General features: G+C 42.9%; 1 protein-coding gene across 4 annotated transcripts in view; it reads right to left on the bottom strand.

The window, feature by feature from the left end:
* Window positions 1-19,093, bottom strand: part of MOCOS (molybdenum cofactor sulfurase) — a 60,665-nt gene that overhangs the window by 36,808 nt on the left and 4,764 nt on the right. For all 4 annotated transcript variants that reach the window (XR_013639227.1, XM_078867680.1, XM_078867672.1 and 1 more), the window contains 2 exons: window positions 10,651-11,565; window positions 3,202-3,278 (listed from right to left, as the gene is read on the bottom strand). Coding sequence is in view for 3 of the 4 variants with exons in the window: in XM_078867680.1 (XP_078723806.1) it covers window positions 3,202-3,278; window positions 10,651-11,565 (992 nt within the window). In the remaining variant the exon portion in view is untranslated. The remainder of the gene's footprint in view (window positions 1-3,201; window positions 3,279-10,650; window positions 11,566-19,093) is intronic.

Here is a 19,093-nt window from a genome sequence, read left to right as displayed (position 1 = left end):
CGTCGGTGGGGGAGGTGCGCAGTTTCATAGGATTCGCGTCCTATTACCGCCGTTTTGTCGCCAGGTTCGCTACCATCGCTAAACCTCTCCACGCCTTGATGGCAAAGGGTCATAAATTCCATTGGGGGGAGGAGGCCGCATTTGTTGCGCTCCGGGATGGCTTGGTGAACGCCCCTCCCCTCCGCTACCCCGACATTTCCTTGCCGTTCGTCCTTGATACAGACGCTAGTAACACCGGAATTGGAGTTGTTCTGTCTCAAGTTTTGTCGCATACGGAAGCAGAGTGCTGTCTCCGGCCGAACAACGGGACTGTGTCACACGCCGGGAACTGTTGGCTATTGTCTTTTTCGTGCAACAGTATCGCCCCTATTTGTATGGTCGACTCTTTGAGGTGCGCTCTGACCACACAGCGTTACAGTATGCGCAGCGTGTTTAACAGCCGTCTGGCCAACTTTCACGTTGGTTGGAGTTCCTCCAGGACTACTCCTTTAATGTTACCTATCGCAAAGGCTCCTGACACACGAACGCTGACGCCCTGTCGGGATTACCAAAGAGCGGGGGAGTGCGCGTGTTTTTCGGGCTCGGGGCACTGTAAGCTGCCCAACGAGCACTTGCCCCATTCCCTTGCGGCGTCGGCCGAGGTTGTAACATCTGAGATGGCCGAGGGTCCAGTGGCGCGTGACGCCGTCATTGGGTTGGACCACAACGAATGGGGGCGCCTCCAGGTTGAGGACGCTTCCCTGCTTAAACTGCGACGCCGTGTCAGGGAGGCTGATGGGGGGCGGGGATCGACGGGGTGTTGCCTCTGTCATTCTTAGAGGCGGATTGCTCATACATTGGGACGGAGGGTTGCGCCGTTATAACATTATTGGTCATTTGGGCGGTACATGAGCGCCTGTTGCACCTGGGTGTGCATAAGACGTTGGCCACACTTAAGCTGGACTTCTTTTGGCCTGGCATGGCTGAGGATGTCGCTAATTTGTTGAAAGGGTGTGTGCAGTGCGCGCGGCGGAAACCGCCGGCGAAACCCTGTTGTCCACCGTTGCAATCGATTCAGGTCTCCCGCATAAATTAACTAGTTGCTCTGGACATCCTGGGTCCATTTCCCACTACCCCTCGTGGGAATAAGTATTTGCTAGTGGGAGTCGAGTATTTTTCATGATGGCCTGTGGCCTGGCCGCTCCCCAACCAGTTGGCGGCAACGATCACTGAGGCATTCCTCAATGGCTATGTCATGGACAAAGGTGTTCCCAAACGTCTTCTGACCGATCAGAGCAATAATTTTTCTTCAAAATTGTTGCACGAGGTGTGTGATTGTTTGGGAACAAAGAAAGTACACACGTCACCGTACCATCCGCAGATGGATGGCATGGTTGAGCAGCTGCACAGGACTCTGACCTCCATGTTGAGCCATTAGGTCAGCGAGTCCCAACTCGACTGGGATTTGCATATTCCCGAAGTCCTCGCTGCATATAGAATGGCTCCTCACGCATCCACCGGCTACTCACCATTTTTTGAATGTATGGGAGAGAACACGAACCCCCGATTGATGTCCAGTTACGAGCCGCGCCCAACAAGGCCAATTCTAAAATTTCTGACTCTGTGCGCTTTCCCCTTCAAAAGCTTTCCGAAGCGCAGGAGGCTTCCAGGGAAAATTCCAATTAAACCTCATGTGTTTAATTTGGTACTGGAACAAAATAGATCAAAGGCAACGGGTATATATGTCCTGTAATACTTGTGATATGCATGATGCAAATACAGAGGCAATCTTGGCAATCTCATGAATGTGTATTCACATCGCTGGATGTCAACATGCTGGGTGCAGTGCCAGCCCTAGAGGGGCACGGCGTGCGGTGTTGCGACATCGCGGACACCACACTGGTGTGCGTGTAGTACCGGCCCAAGAGGGGCCCGGTGAGCACTGAATTATAGCGCGAGATGGCACCACGCTTTGCGTACAGTGCCGACCCTAAAGGACAGGGTGTGTGGTTGCCGGCCGAAGGATGAGGTTATTCGAGGCCATGGCACTCTGGTTGACCCGGGAGGACACATGACCAGTTAAGTCTACAAAGGGGCCCCAAGAGGGGGCTAGGGGTGGTCACGTGATTGGGACCCATATTCTGGAAGGTGGACGTGGCCAAGGGCGGAGCCGGCCACACCACATAGAATATAAGCTGGGTCCCAAGAGGGACCAGTATTGTTGTTCATCCTGGGAGAAATCCTTCGTCTACGTTCTCCGTTCAAAGAGTCTCCAACACGTGGACCCAGGCCGAAGCTGTTGGTCCCGGTCATTAGTAGCAGTTACGTTGTAACTCGTGTAGTTAACCTGGTGGTCACCACCATAGGTTGTTATTCTGTTAAGGGGAAAGTTACCCCGTGTGTTGGAACTGAATACATATGTTGCCTCCAAGTCTACGTCTGCGACACAGTTGAACCCATTACAAATGCAATCATTGCCCAAATGTCGTGTGACCCATATGTGTGAGTGAGTTTAGGCATTTTAAGCTGTTTCAGCAGCCCCAATTATTAAACCATTCCCTTTATCTACATGGGTATAATTATATTTTTCACAAGCATGCAGACAAATGCTGTATAAAGTATGCATACCGCAGCAGCCTAGTGTTACATTCGTAATAATGAATTGTATGTTGGGTCGCACCCCCTGTCGTGTTAATGCTTATTTCCAAACCATCATTACTGCTTCTTTAGTTCTTGAATCCACGGTCTCTCTATTTGAAAGCGGCAGCGGGTCTACGCTCACATAGGGCGCGTTCTAATGAAGTTGCGCCTGCTGCCTGTAGCTGTGAGTGGGTTCATTACCTGTCCCTGCTTTTATCAGCATCGTCCTCTTTTTGGGGTAGCTGCCATCCTGGGAAATCTGTAATTCTTCCGAGGACATTAAAAAGTCAGGTTTATTGTTCGCTGATAATAATCCACCACTCGGTGGCAGCTAGTGGGTAAATATATTTGTGGGGCATGTAAGCCTACCTGGGAAGGAGGGACAGGGAGCTGGGTGTATGGAGCTTATTATCTTTAAAATAACCGTGGGGCTTGGGCCCCAATGGCATCTCATGATCAACCGCCACTGCTCAAGACAATGCTCTCCATGTAGTTCTCCCCTCTTCTGGTATTGTGAGATATTTTGATTCCCATGATACATATCGTGTTTTTGTTTCTCCGAAGTGGGGGGGGGGGGCATACCTGTGAGTCCTTCTAGGGTGTCAAATCCATGCCTCAGTGCCACAATATCCAGGAACGAGACGGTGCCATCTTCGAACCTGGAGGGTGTACCCGAGGCACAGCGAAAGAGACACAAAATGCGGTCACAACACGCGACGTTGTTGTGCTGGTGTGTTTAAAAGGCCACCTCAGGAGCCATTTCCCATTAGACGAACCTTGCAATGATAAGCTCGCTAAAATGACCTCATTGTTCGATCTCTGCTTATATCTATAAGATAACTGTATTCAGTCAATATTGCACTGTGCACAAAGGTCAACCGAATTTGTTTTACAACATTAATCTAATATTGATGCCAATGAATTATGTCCATAAGACTGAGCTCCAGGGTACTTCTACTGTACTATGCATAATTTGATGCAGTCTGATTAGTGTAAAAAAATCGATTTGAATTAAAGTATCGAGTTTTAAACTGTTAAAATATGCAGTCAAAAAGTGTTTTATCATTTTTCTTGCAAAATAACGATGATACAGCACTTATAATCGGTGCTAAAATTTTACTTTATGTTTAACGATAAATGATAGCAAATGTCAAAGCAATTACAGTATGTGCAGTAAAGGCGAAAGTGCATCTCATTTGAGCTGTGAATATTTTATATCGTGGCTTCTCCATATCTGCTCTTTAAGTGTAACTTAGACTCTTTGCATACAAATGCACTGAGAAAGATGAAGAGAAAACAATTACATCTCATTATGTGAGAGACTAATTGGAGAAATGCTTTTTTTGAGCACCGATTATCTGAGGTGTGCATATGCTGTGTGGGATTCCCCAAAGTCAACTTAACTAAAATTGGTTTCCTGGCGTAAAGTATCAAAACTAGCACATGGGAGACAAAGCCGGCCAGTAACGGTGTGTTCCCCATTTACCCTTAGATGCTCTCCTGGCTTCTGTAGAGGACTGCTAATCGAACTTGTACCAGCAGCACACACAAAGACAAAGATCCTCTATATCGCTGTTGACACATGTGATAGTAGTACCATGCCCCACCACTTTTGTATCCCGAGTCTTGGTGTTTAAACACTGGATCAGGTACTGATTTTTTTTAAAAGACCGAGTCGACCTAGGGAAGGCCCAGAACTAGTTCAGATATTTGTCAGTGATGTTGGCCTTGTGTTGTAAATTAACTCTGATCACTGGGTTTGTAGCGTAATGCTCTAACCACTGCTCTAACCACTACGCTATGATAACAGCCACTATTTACCACTAACAGTGGATGTTACCATAGCGCTTGTACCACGCTAGATGCATTTTTGAGGCCAGGTGAAGTGTCGAAGGCCTGCTGGCAGGAGATCATGGGACAGACCCAGGCGACATGGGTTGACTGACTGAGCTGACTGGCTGAGATGATTGGCAGATGCACCAAAGACAAATATCCCCCATCTAGCCTAAATAGACTGTTGGGGAAGTGCTGTTAGTGAGCACCTATGAAGGCCGGCATGGCACACGAGGGGGTGGGTGTGGTTTTGTCTCCCTCGTAGCGATGTTTACACACTGCACCAGGTACTGATTTGAGGCTGAGTTGACCTTTCGGAGGCCCAGGACCGGTCCAGATAACCGTCACTGGTGGTGGGCATAAGCGAGAATCGAACCTGGATAGCCGGGTTTATACCGCAGTGTGCTCACCATAGAGCCCAATGCATCTCCGACCAGGAACACATTGCCAGTGAACTCAAACACGTACGCCAAGCTCTTAAGGCTAATGGTTACTCCGACTACACAATCCGCAAGGTCATCACTCCAACCGTCAAGAAGGATCCTGCTGAGGAGCCTTTCAAAACCATCACCTTACCCTACATTGCTGGGGTCACAAAAAAGATCTCCAAAATCCTGATTAAACACAAGATTCAGGTACGATTCAACACAGTACATAAAATCCGTGATCTGGTTCCGTCTGTAAAAGACGTGGTTCCAGACATACAGTACCCTGGCGTCTACAAACTAAGTTGCCTCTGTGGTAGCAGTTACATTGGAAAAACCAAACGACATGTCTCGGACCGCATCCGTGAACATAAAGCTGACCTGAAACACGGTAGGACAAACACCTCAGCCGTGGCAGATCACTGTTACAATTCAGTGGGTTCACATGACATTGACTTCTCCAAGACAGAGGTTCTCTGCAAGCCATCTGGCTACCATGAGAGATTCGTTCATGAGGCGATCCACATATACAAACACAGAGACAATTTCAACCGAGAAGATGGATTCTGGCTAAGCAATCATTGGAAGGACGTAATAAACCACTTCGGATCTTAACTGATTGTTGTTCACGTTTATGGTGACTTTCAGACCGCAGTCCACAGCACTGGCATTAACTGTGTATCTTGTGTTCTCCACAGGGAATGCATTATTTGCTCCGCTGCGGATCTCCTGCCACCGTTTTCCCATTCACATGTTTCATTGCTTCTGCATACTATTAACATGCCCTCCCTTTGTTAATGCTACCCCCCCCCCTCCCTTTGGTGTTGCTGATCCTGCATAATGCATGGGCATAATATGACTTTGAAACCCCCCCGCCCACCTCCTACGCATTTCCCATGAATATGCTAAATTCCTCTTGATATGCACATTCTTTTGTTAAGGCTCTCTTCTTCTTCCACCTCCAACTCAGCTTATATATAAGCTCCTAGCTTGGCAGTGTCTCATTCTTCACCTGAAGACGGCTGCTTGCGTTGTAGCCAAAACGTCGTGAGAATTATTTGATTTTATTATGTTTTATTTTTATTATTTTATTACTTCCCTTCTACGTGACTTTACCGAAAGAACCAAGAAAACATAATTATTGCAACTGCACTAAACTTTGTGGTATGGTGAGACTGGTCCTTTCCATTTGCATGTGGAATTTTCACCACTGCTTCAGAAATGAAACAGATAAAGCACACCACCCCACACTCGCTTTGAGCATGAACTGAATTCATTTTAAATGTTTTATTTTGCTGTATTTACTGTTTTTGTTTTCACCAAGGAGAAAAATATGTATGGAGAGCACTATGCAATGGACCCGGCCACCCGAGTTCGATTCGATCATTCTCAGCCATGGCTCATATCAGTGGAGAGTGATATCTGAACGGGGATATCGAGGGCCTCTTCATCCAACCTGTACCTTGTCAAACTAGCCTCACAACTGAGAGGGCATGGGGAGGCCTTCTTCCAGAAGCGGATTAACAAAGGGCTGTAACATATTTATTATTGCTATTATATTAAGGAGATTAAATTGAAAGCCGTCGGTGTGCTGTCAGCGCAGCGTCTGTGGAGGTGTGGCGTTTCATATTACAATACTCTAAGTGCAGTGGGCTGTCGCAGTGCACTATTCATGGCTCTCATCAAACATCCCGCTCCAAATTGTTTTGTCACAGCCCCCCCTTCCTTCCACCATGGCACTCCCCCAGGCTTCAGCGTCAAAGGTCACGATGTACATCTGGTTGTAACATGTGCGGCAAGTTCTGAGCCTAAGGAGCATACACATATGTGCAGAAAAGCAGGTGGGCAAAAAGAAATGCCACATGTGTCATGCTCGTCTTGTGACATGTGAGTCACGTACAAATGAATGGCATTAGTTGTGCCCTATTTGTTTATTTGCTGAAATGGCACTGTTTTACCTTGATTGTACATTCACTGGGTGTGCTCCTTTGCTGTCCAATTCCACTTTAGCAAACACCCAGGCTTGTGACCGATAAAAACGATTTCTCATCCCACAGATTTGTGCTGTTAAACTGATGATAGAGTATTATTTATACTGGATTATGACGCAATTTCCCCCCATGTACTTTAAAGTTAAAGTTGGGGGATGTATTTTATATCCCCAGTAGGTGTGTACGTGTGACAAAATTTTCAAACTTTGTTTAGACTGGGCACAATTTTAGGGCACTCTTACTTTTAGGAGCATCTCATAACCCAGAGAATGCACTATATTGCATATTAGCTGTACTAAGTGTCATTACAGCTGTGGTGTGATGTGGTTCGCATGGGCCCATTTGCAAGGAATGATATGGGCCCCGCCAACGAAGAGGGTGGGAGGGGGGCCCTACCCTGGGGGGGCCCCCCCCCACCCTCTTCGTAGTCCAGCATGTGGGCCACTCCGCTCCATGAACCAGTTGGACCACCTGCACACTTGATAGCTACATCACCGCTTTGCAGTGCTACAATGCAGTTTCTCATTAATTTACTACGTACTGTTTAATGATTCCCATTGACATTTTGTTAGGATAGAAATGCAGCCAATTGTTTGCTACTTCCACATTAGTTATCAATAACTCACTTCATTTCTGATTGGCTCTCAATAAAATCTACGTGCTGTTATTACCTAACATGTGCATACATTAAAATCAACTGAAATAATGAATGGTTACAGCACTAGTTACATTCTTAAGTATTCCAGTTTTAAGTACAAAAATAAATAAGCCCTGTATAGAAAAATCCATAAAGATGAAGTTATCGATATTGAAATATTATGCACAGTTATTGCAATGCATTACGTGAAAATAAACTTGCAGTCAAACAATAACGAATGATATAAGGGAGTAAATTAGAATATGCCCAATTATAAATCATGTAGGGGCGGTAGAATGCCCTAAAGGAATATAAAATTTATTCACAGCAACATTTACAATAGTTAGCGATTTACAAACAATGCTCACTTAATTAAAGGTTTTAGCTAACATTTTATGCTGAATTTTATTTTACACTATTGATTAAATTATCTGCCTGCTAATTTAATTATCGTGGTTGATGGAGCAGTAGCAAAGCACAGATTTTATTGCTGAGATCGCTACGCTGGCATTGGAGCCTCCCCTGGTGGCACCGTGTGCCAGGCAATGGGGAACGAGCGAGCTTCGCTCGGGCCCTTCACGCTATCGATCTCCACCACCCGAAGCATGAACAGCAGCGTGACAAATGGTGCATACGCGGGGGATCAATCGCAGCCCTCTCAGCCACCCCAACATTCTGGACGGACGGTCTTTTCACCGCCACTGGCAGTTACTGCCGAAATCAAAGCCAGGAGCTGTCATCGCATACAGTGCATTAGTACGATCGCGACTGACTCGGCCAACAAAGCTGTTGCAAAACAAACCATCTGACAGTTGGCTGTGCCTCAGGACATATTCCATAGCATTTGATTTCCAATAATTTCAGCAGTTTCTTGTCTGTCGCATGTCGATAGGCACGCAACGATGCATCGAGTCACTCATTAACCTCAATTCCTGTGCTCAACATGCATTGAATCACATGTGAAGATAGAATATTCATGATACATGCATATGATGTTAATTGTATGCGAATCATATTTAAGCTAATGGGGCAAAATTTGAAAAAGAGAGAAATACTAAATTCAACGGTAAAATTGAGACTTAAAAACAAAAACAAAATTTAATTGAACCGCGACCCCAAATTGTGACAATTTGTTCAATCACTGGACGAAGGAATCATTACAAGTCTCCTAAAAATGGTAAGAGGACCGGCTTGTAATCAGCAATGTGCATTTGTCTGCAAAATGGTCATTCGTTGTTGAAATATATTGCAATTTGGGGGCAATAAACATTAATTAGGAAACCTTAAAAGGGAAACGCATGATTGTAAGCACAACCTAGTCAAGAATGCCTCAAAATATATTCTCCTCCAACATTGGTGCAAGGTTCCCAGTTCCAGTGCTTGGTAATTTCGACCAAAACATAAAGGTCACTGCTTCCCACCACCATTGAACACTGTTTAATAGCTCTAGGATAACCATCAAGGCTGGGAATACATTCATGCATTGCCATATATTGTTACTGGTTGGATAAATACTTTAAAGAGGGTGTGGAAAATTCCCCTTACGTTTCTGAGATAACATTTTAATGCGTGCAAATTGCTCTTTCCTAAGCAACATATTGCTGAAGATGAGAGGTTCCTTTCCATTCAATATTTACAGCAATTGTGAAACTGATATATTAAATGGGGAGATGATCACCGTTAAGATGAGGGGAAAAAAGTCATGCCATCCCACTAAGGGAAGGTAACGCTGATAAAGCTTAGATCCAGCAAACAAAATATAAATACATCTACGTTTTGTATCTGTGACAGAAGACAATTTGCAAGCCATCATATCAATTGGTGACATTTACCATATTTTTTGGAGGCGTGACATTTGTAAGGCCGTGACATTTTTTGTCAAGTGAGGTTTATTTTTATTCACGTGCAAATTAACACATCTGCTGCTGTACTTTGTAACCACTTAGCCACAGAGCATGCGTGTATATGTCACCCTCGTGTACATCGATGATGAACAATACATTGCGTGAAAGATTTCAGATGGAGAAAAGTAGGGGTGGAAGCATCCACTCCCACTGCAATTCAATTAAGTTTTTGCAATAGAATGATCACAATTCAATTGAAGAATATATTTGTTTCATTGTGGTGAGTGCAGTGGGTCATTTAGTGACTACATGCACCACGTGAACTCACTGCACAACACAAACAAATCGAATAAACATCAATGCTTACTCATGCGATTCGGTGCAGGTATCATGAGCTAGAAGAATTGACATTTGATTAATCGATGCATCGTTACACCCCTCGAGAGAAGCATGGAGGTTGGGGAACTGTGGCCGATAAGTTCACATCGTCGCACTTTTGCAATGATCCCCTACTTTTCAAAAGCATTGTAATAGATCAGTGGTTCTTAACCTTTACTGCAGACTGCACCCCAATGGTTCTCAATCGTTAAAAACATGTATGTTAATAAATACATAGGTTTCATGAAACAAAGTAGCTGTACTTACATGCCCGTACTTAATTTGTGTTTTCTATGATTTACCTTCTAAAAAAATCTGGCCATGTCTCGCACCCCCAGAAAGGGAATCTCACACCCCCAGTGGGTGCGTGCACCCCAGGTTAAGAACCACTGCAATAGATGTAAAATACATCCACATAGAACCAGTGCAGTCAAAATAACTTGCATAATTGTAGGTAACTTGCATTTCTTGGACTTTATTTATAACTAAAATACTATACTATAGTTTGTTTATCTGACAGATTACTCCAAAAGGTAAATGCAGGAAATGCTGCCACAATTTGTTAATTCACCAACTTAAGAATGGATGTCCTGCTACGGACAAGTAAGCACACCTTTAGTCACCAATGATTTGTGTATAATAGTAGTTCTGTATATATTTAGATTTTTTTTTAGTTTTTAGCTTCTAAAGTGGAATCAAGTGTTATTAAAAATGAATCTTACTACAGCAAACTAGTGTAAAAAACACAATTAGCCACTTCCGCCACGAAAATAAATCACTGTTACAGCCAGTAACTGATTTCCCAAGGCAGCTTTCCAATTATTCCTAATCAATCTCCCTAAAAATATAATTTTACATCCAATTGCACTTAATTACTGACCAATGAATTAACGCGCTTGTGGAAAAGCGAGCATGAACCACACCTGTCACAGAAGGAGTCTCGAGGAACATAGAAGTCTTCCGCGGGTAAATAAGCTGCGGCCGTGCCTCCTCCGAAGTATGCCCCATGCTTGAGTAGCAGGGCCTGGCAGGGCGCCCGAACCAGCAGGGCGCCGAGGCCGGTGGGGAACCCAAAGAGTTTGTAGAAGGAGATGGGAACGAGGTCGGCCGCGTGGACCGACAGGTCGAGTGGGGCAGTGCTTGCAAGGCTCGCGGCATCCAGCAGGACGTGCCACCGACCACTCTCTCGCGCCACCACTGCTTGGGTCGGCAGCAGGGCCGCCGCTCCCCTTTCCTGCACAGCTGCCACCCAGCGCAGCGGGTACTTTCTGCCCGTGAAGTTGCTCTGTGCCGGGAAAGCGAATAGGTGGTGGAGTTCCTTGACATCAGCAGGTCTCTCGAGCCTTTTGGAAGGCGGTGGCTCGTGACTCTGCGGCTCACCTCCATCCTGCTGGGTCTGTACACATTGGTGGCCCACTGAGGATTCACTAACCTTATCAGCAGCTATATTTCTGTTAATATCACATTTACACTTTGGGCCACAGGAGGTCTGAGCCGGGCCCGATTCTACCTCTTCAGGGGTCACTGCAAGGCATCCGGCACCAGCATTCTGTGCCAAGACACGTATGCCAATCACCGACGTGTGGTTATCTGTGAGGTAGCAAAACACACTCCTGCTCTGCCTGTCAAGCTCAGATGTTGCATCACCACCGCCATTAAAAATGCACACGTCCTCTCCGTTGGAGGGCTGTACATGCTCCGTTAACTTCGCAGATGGGTTCTTTTGTTTCCCGCTGGACCAGGGGAAACTTTCTGCCACCAATTTGAGAGCTGCTGTACACCCCGAGGTGAAGACAACGGCATATTCATCAGGGGAGGCTTTGAAATGTTGGAGGATCCTGGTCAGAGAAACAAAACATATTTTTCAAACCGTCCCTATTGTGTTCAAACAAATGAATATCTTAATTCATAATGAAGGTTTTTGTTAGATTTGCATAAATATAAATGTCTTGTTAACCCACCACCCCCAGACACAGCCAATTAGCAAAGTTTGTCAAGTTCACAACATGTGCCGATTAGTTCCTACTTCAGCACCACAGTGTGTTGGAGAGTAAACCGACAATATTAACAGGCATATCGCCTGGTGAAGTTGGATGTAATTGCCAGCGAAACGTCATACTCAGTTTGTAAATGTTGTGGATTTACTCTAGTTGGTGAGTTGTATTCACGTGCAAACATTACAAATTGGCTGTGTCGGGTGGTGGTGGTGGGTTAACGACATATATATTTACGCAATCTAATCCAAAAACCTTTATTATGAATAATATTGATTGCGAAATCCTACATGTTAAATCGAATATATCTTTATGTATGGCAATTCACTAGTGAAAAGGTGATGCCTTTTAAACTCGCAATATTGTGACACGGAGATTAAAAGAAAATATTTTCAACGGTTCAGAATTCTGCAACACATTTGCAACTCAGCCGTTGTGTAGAAGCGCTTTCTGTAATAACTTCCATCGCAATACTAGCCCTGTTTAGTGTGCCCCATTAAAATTGCAATTTCATTTTGTGGTAATAGCATACTTTATAGATGTGCTGTTGGGAAGAAAGAAAAACTCTCACTGCGGTGAATGTGCACTCCAGCAGTATGGTCCGAAACTTCAGATAACTTTTCCATTTATTTTCCAACTAAACCAATTGCGCAATTTCGCTTTTCCATTGAGATGATACGAATAAACGTGTGCGCATTAGTGTGCAACGGTGTATGTATGCATAAGTCTAAGCTGCCAAAACTCTCCGAAATCACATGGTGTCAGACCATGAAATTGCATCAACAAACTTGAAACACAGAAGCAGCCTGTGGTGACTCACCGAAAAGACAGTCCTAGCCAAGTACAAAACGTTACCATAATTGTTTACTGTATCTCGTGGCTGCTACATAGATTGGCTGCAATAATGCTAAATGCCACCTTGATAGTTCAATGCCGATTCTCATTTTCAGAATAGGGGGGGGGGGGAAATCCCATATTTACCGCAGAGTTGATTAATAAAGTCCGGACACATACATCTACTTATACTGTACAGTAGTACATAATGAATATGTTGACCAGCGAATCTCAGACAGTGAAAGTATTCACCATAAACGTTGAAATGGTGTCTACAAATCAGACGCACGAAACAATTTCATGGTCAATAACTCGTGTAATTATTAATAAATATAAAACAAGGATGAATGTCGAATTATTCTTCTAAAGTTCAAATAAGAGAGAACAAACCCCACAACAATCTCATGTTATTCCCCGGTTAATAAAATATGACTGTGATGAGCACCACTAATCCATGTTGGTAAGTGATGTCTTGATAACACATTTTAAAGCAAAATTTAACTAGGTAATTCCCAAAGATACCTCCAACAGGGCAATAAATTAGATTGTATTCTCACAAGAGCTAAACAAAGGTAACTCTCTTGAGAAAGCACCACCATTTCCAAATAATCTGTACTTTTATCATTTTTACTGTCATTAATATGGTGATTGTTACATTATTGCTAAATTCAACAGTATTACAGTTACTACTACTGATAAGAGGTACTTATACCCCAAACATATTTGAATTTCCGCAACTGATTATACTGTGCAGGGGAATAATCTAAACGTTTACGGTAATTAAATGAACACGTGTTAATCCATATAAAAATGTACTTAATGAAGAGCGGCTTACAATTTAATCACTGTTTTAATACAGTACTCTACATTGGAGATATCTGTTGGGAGGATACAACTGGAAGACAGCAGAATGAGTACATCGGAAAGCTATTGAAGGCAGACTGGAATCAAAATGATGAAATAAAGCGGCGTAAGAGAGTGGGTCTAGGGTGTTTTTGAACTTCATCATGAAAAGTAACATTCCAATATGGCGAAAGAACAATTTTCATCAGCGCAAACTACTTATCATGACATTGCACAGAAACATGGTCATTAACAAACAATACAATGGAACAAAACTCAAAGGTGCACAAAGAAGCATTGAGAGATGCACGTTTAAAATTACAATTCGAGATCTGAAGAGGAACATGTGAATTAGAGAAGATAAGCAGTTAAATATATAATTCAACGTGTTCAGAAAATTAAGTGGGCTTGGACAGGATATGTCACTCGATCAGGAATAATGACAGAGTGGTAGCCAAGGAATGGAATGCATCCAAGAGGTAGGACTCGGAGGAGATGGAGTGATGAAATCAGCTCGTGTGCAGGTGCTAGGCGGATTATTACATCACTGGCTCAAGAGGGGCAGCAGTGGCTCTGGGAGGCATTCATAAAACAGTGGATTGAACGTATTTGATGTTGATTATATAAATGACAAACGAAACAGATGACATCGGTACTCTAAAGTTGGTGTCAAGAAACAAAATGTGACGAAAGAAAAATGTAAGTTAGAAAGAGGAAAAGCATAGTAATGCAAATATTGCAAGGGGTGTTCATGGAATATTAGGCTAAATTTTGCACATTTAGTAAAAAAATTTACATTAGCTATGGTACGAAATATTTCACTTTGTATGTTCACATGGATGCCCGTGAATAGTTTGTCCACCACCAGTAATTATCTCAGGAGGGGTGTCTTAAATGTATGCAACTGTCCAACCCACATCTGCCAATGCAAGAAAATACAATAAAGTGACAACGAGACAGTGGTAGAATAATCAAATTTGAAGTTTTCGTGACTGCAGGGATCCATACTCTTTGGTTCTTTTGGTAAAGTCACGTAGGTATAAAATAAATTAAATCACGACGTTTCGGGCGCAACACAAGCATCCGTCATCAGGTGGGACAACCACAGCAAGAAACAATTGCTGAAGTGGGCAACGCTTGTGTTGCGCCCGAAACGTCGTGATTTAATTTATTTTATTTTATACCTACGTGACTTTACCGAAAGAACCAAAGAGTATAGTGGTAGAATATTTCTCATTAACTCCAATGGCTTTAACTGATGCACAGAATAGCAACCATGGAGGGTGGTTGCTGCATATTTTGCCCAGTGCAGTCCGATGACCCAGCAGTGGCTGCTTTAGAGCCCAACGATGGCTACAGATGCACCTCACGTGCGGGTTTTGTAATTCAGCTCTTCCCATGTTTGAAAAATATGTCCGGCACGGTCAGCATGAATGATTTTCCTGAGGCACTTTCACAATCACTTGCACAGCTTCTCAATCTCAGGTGTTTTTTTTTTGGGAAAATGAAACAATGCTTTTCCACCGTTAACATATAGCCCTTTGAGATATTGTGAGTTGTATTAGAATGATGTGCAAGCACACATTTTTTTACTTTGCTGATGCTGCTGCTTTTGTTGCAGAAATGCACAGACAGGAGGATATTGTATACATTACTCTTATCTGTCGTGATCTGGGGGACCAATATCATGGATCCTATTATCTGTGGGGTTACCCGCAATTTGTATCCACTTATCTGTAAGGAAAAATCGCGGATAATAGGAAGCCATCCCGCAAAGCACTAAATTAATATGGCCTTAAATTGATTGGCTGCCTCTCGAGATGGTTGAACAACAAGCCCTAGATCGGTAGGTAGCCTGGCTGTGGCCCGTTTCCTTAATCAATAACTGATTTTGAAAAGCTCACCTGAAGAAAAGCAGTAGAGCTATATTAGACTCACAGTTTCCTTCTGTGGCAGAGAAAAATATACACATGTCCTACACATTCCAAAATATTAAACTCACGGAGCTATATTATAGATATTAATCTCGTGCTCTTAATTTAAAAAAAAAACATCGTGCTTTCGATTTGTGTAACACAAGTACAAGATGAACGGCTTGAATATCTGCTTCCATTTATCATAAATGTTGCAGAGAAAGGTTTGTGGTTTTGGTTCCGAGATGATAAATCACAAAAAAAATGCATTAAGCCAGAGTCTTGCTTCACGACAGGTCAGGCAAACTGTATTAATGAGTCATATCCCTTATCCACCACTTTTGCAGTCATTGTATTAAGGGTTCTTCTGTGACAGGTTTAATAATATGCATGTAATTATGCAGCATTGGATATACTGTATTTAAGAAACCGATGTGTAGGGTGTACAGTGTGCATGCATACATTTCTTACATTTTATTTTAACACTGGGAAGTGTTTTTTGTTAATCAGAAAGATGTTAATGTGGGGTCAATTGTGGTTACACTAGGAATCAGAGGTGGGACAAAGTCATTGTTATGCAAGTCCAAGTCGAGTCGCAAGTCATCAAATTCATGACTCGAGTCTGACTCGAGTCCAAGTCACATGACTCGAGTCCACATCTCATAGGTGGGACAAAGTCATTGTTATGCAAGTCCAAGTCGAGTCGCAAGTCATCAAATTCATGACTCGAGTCTGACTCGAGTCCAAGTCACATGACTCGAGTCCCCACCTCTGCTAGGAATGCTAAGTGTCCTTTTTGTCATTTGCCACAATGGCGATTAAAAATGTCTATATGCCTGTAAGCAACTTTAACTAACCGCATGAAAACTGACATTCAACATCACTGCATGAATTATTATGGACATCACATTTTCTAAGATATATATTTTCCCTCTTTCTTTATGCAATCGCTAGGCTGTGCCATCCATCATTCATAATATATGAATCACCAAGCTGGTCTAATGTATCATTTATGCAAGCACTCCCGTGCCTGCCTCAGTCAGCACACCAGGCTAACCTGCACACCCCCGTAGAAACACTTCACCCGGCTCTGGCTTTCTTTATATACGCATCTACTGCGAAATAACACGTGCCCGAGAGCGCTTCGCTCATTATACTTAAAAGTTGACGCCTCGGCATTTACACGTACACTGTGTATGAAAACCATAAATAAATGCATTTACTTGTGCCACTATCAAACAGGAATGGCTGTACTTTATCCGCTGCCTTAAATTACGTGCGGCTCAAACACTTACGTCTTTAACATCGCGGCAAAAAAACAACCCTGTCTGGGTCTCTTCCTCTGCCCCATAAGACGCGTGCAATGGTTTGGGTTCGTCAGTTGAGCCGAGTAACGTGCACCCTCTGCAAGGTGGATGTTTCTTAATTAGGGGTCTCCGTGCCAAGTCTGCATTGTGACCTACACGACGGCGGAACGTAATTGAGGGTTACAAATGACTATTGCCCAGTCACCTTTTTTTTACAATAAAATTTGAAAGGCTTTAGCTGCTCAATGGTCAATTTGTGGAAAAGTAATCAGCATGTTCTCCTGATAAAATGTATTACATGTTCAAATGTTCCTGATGTAAATAGACAAGGGCATTACCTATTTAAAAATCTAATAGGATGTTAAGAATTAAACACAGTACATGATTTGTACATTTCTCTCAATGAAAACTGTCATAAACTACCCCTAAGTAAAATACGACACATCCATCCATTTTACAATGACATACAGTACAGTGCAATTTTAAAACTAATATTAAATGCAGAACAATAAAACAGCGTTAAGATGCAATTCAATCAACAAAAAACCGTTATCTTATAGATACATAGTTATGCTGTGTCCCAGAGTGTCTGACATGAGTTTCAAGATTTGGTAATGAGAAATTTAACTTGAGCGTTATAATTCTTGGTTCTTTCGGTAAAGTCACGTAGAAGGGAAACAATAAAATAATAAAAATATAAAACAATAAAATAATAAAAATATAAAACAATAAAATTCTCACGACGTTTCGAATGCCACACAAGCAATCATCATCAGGTGTGAAAACCACAGCAAGAAAATTGAAACGTCGTGAGAATTTTATTGTTATATATTTTTCTTATTTTATTGTTTCCCTTCTACGTGACTTTACCGAAAGAACCAAGAATATGAATCCCTGCAGTCACGAAAGCTTTAAATCAAAACTTGAGCATTATTGTCAAGTTTTCTGCCACAGTTTGCTTCAGTCACTTCACTGTTTTGATTGATGGGAGTGACGTCAGGTGACATCACTGGAGGGTTATGATGACAAACCTGCGTGTAACTTTAAAGTCTTTGTTCTGATTAACAAAGCTTTCAACCTATGTCGGACAGCCCGGGACACCCAGCCTATGTGCGTAACATATTTAGTTTAGCGGTGCGCCTTCTCTTACAAAGCAAATTCGCATGTACTGCGTTACGTGCAACTATTCTTCCACGGACATTTCTAGGCACTCCACAATAAAATACTATGTTTTCCCTCTTTGTGTATGCTCCAGGGCTTTTGTATTGCAATCTTTAGGCACTCCACTATATAACTTGCATCAATATACCGTACAAATGTCCCAGTCTCAACGAGAGTGCCACTTGACAATCAAACATCACTTTACTGTGTGTGGGATAAGAGGTTCGATTTCTCATATGGTAAATTTAGTGGTAGGCAGGTGGTGGAATGAACAGGAAGAAAAGTAGCCATGAAGAATAAGTGATATATATATAAAAAGAGAAATAAATCCTTCTGAAGAACAATGCATCTCAAACATGGCTCAAGCTATAAATGCTTAGGGAACATTGGAAGCCTCCTGTGGCCGGTCATGTAGACAGAGACGGCAGGCATGCTGCAGAATACGATAGATTGATAGAGTTGGTAAAAGCTGTTTAAGACTGATATATATAGCATGCTGGGCAGTCGCCTCAGGACACACCACTTGAGGAAACGTAATGTCACCCAAAGATGGTATTCTATTTATGGGCGTAAGTGATGCATGCAATTTCTAAATATTACATTGCGATGTAATGACAGTAAGTTCATGGGGATTTTGACACATATTGTACTTCATTTAATCAAGCACATGTGCATTGTGTGCACAGGTGCATTGCGTGCCTGCTTGGTGTCCACTGGAGCATCGCAGATACCTTTTCATGCTCAACACAAGATCGTGCAAGCGTAAATACAGTGCTGCCAACCTGCTCACGAATGCTCTTCCATTGGTATTTTATGCGTCAATATTCTGAGTGTGGTGTAGTAATCAAGTGCGAAGGTTGTGACTGGACCGGAACCCACGGGCCAGTGGGGTGCAAGCACCGTGCTAGGATGAGGGGAGAAATCTGAGAGGGGGCCCCATATCATTCCTTGCACCAGGGCCCATGGCAATCACAATATGCTACTGTATACTGGAAAATGCTAATCGATGAATGGGCACCATTATATATTCACAACCCGACCATAACCTGATCAAATTATGATCTTGTAAAAAAAAGTTATTGTGGACTTGACACGTGTGACGTTTCAGCCTGATGGATCAATCTGGAAAAACGTGTACAAATTCCTGAAATTTCTGCGATATTTATAACATAGCCACTGTTTCATACAGCACTGTACATATATTGTACATTTGACAAATACAGCAGTGGCTGAGGTTTACAGCAGTGGTATATATTTGCCATTTTAAAAAAAATGTCTCAACGATTGAGAACTATGACAAAAAGTGACAATTGT

This window comes from Lampetra fluviatilis, chromosome 2 (genome assembly GCF_964198595.1).
Source record: "Lampetra fluviatilis chromosome 2, kcLamFluv1.1, whole genome shotgun sequence".
Classification (NCBI taxonomy): Eukaryota; Metazoa; Chordata; class Hyperoartia; order Petromyzontiformes; family Petromyzontidae; genus Lampetra; species Lampetra fluviatilis.
The sequence above is the reverse complement of the archived record's forward strand: the minus strand, read 5'-3'. Positions and strand labels throughout refer to the sequence as shown.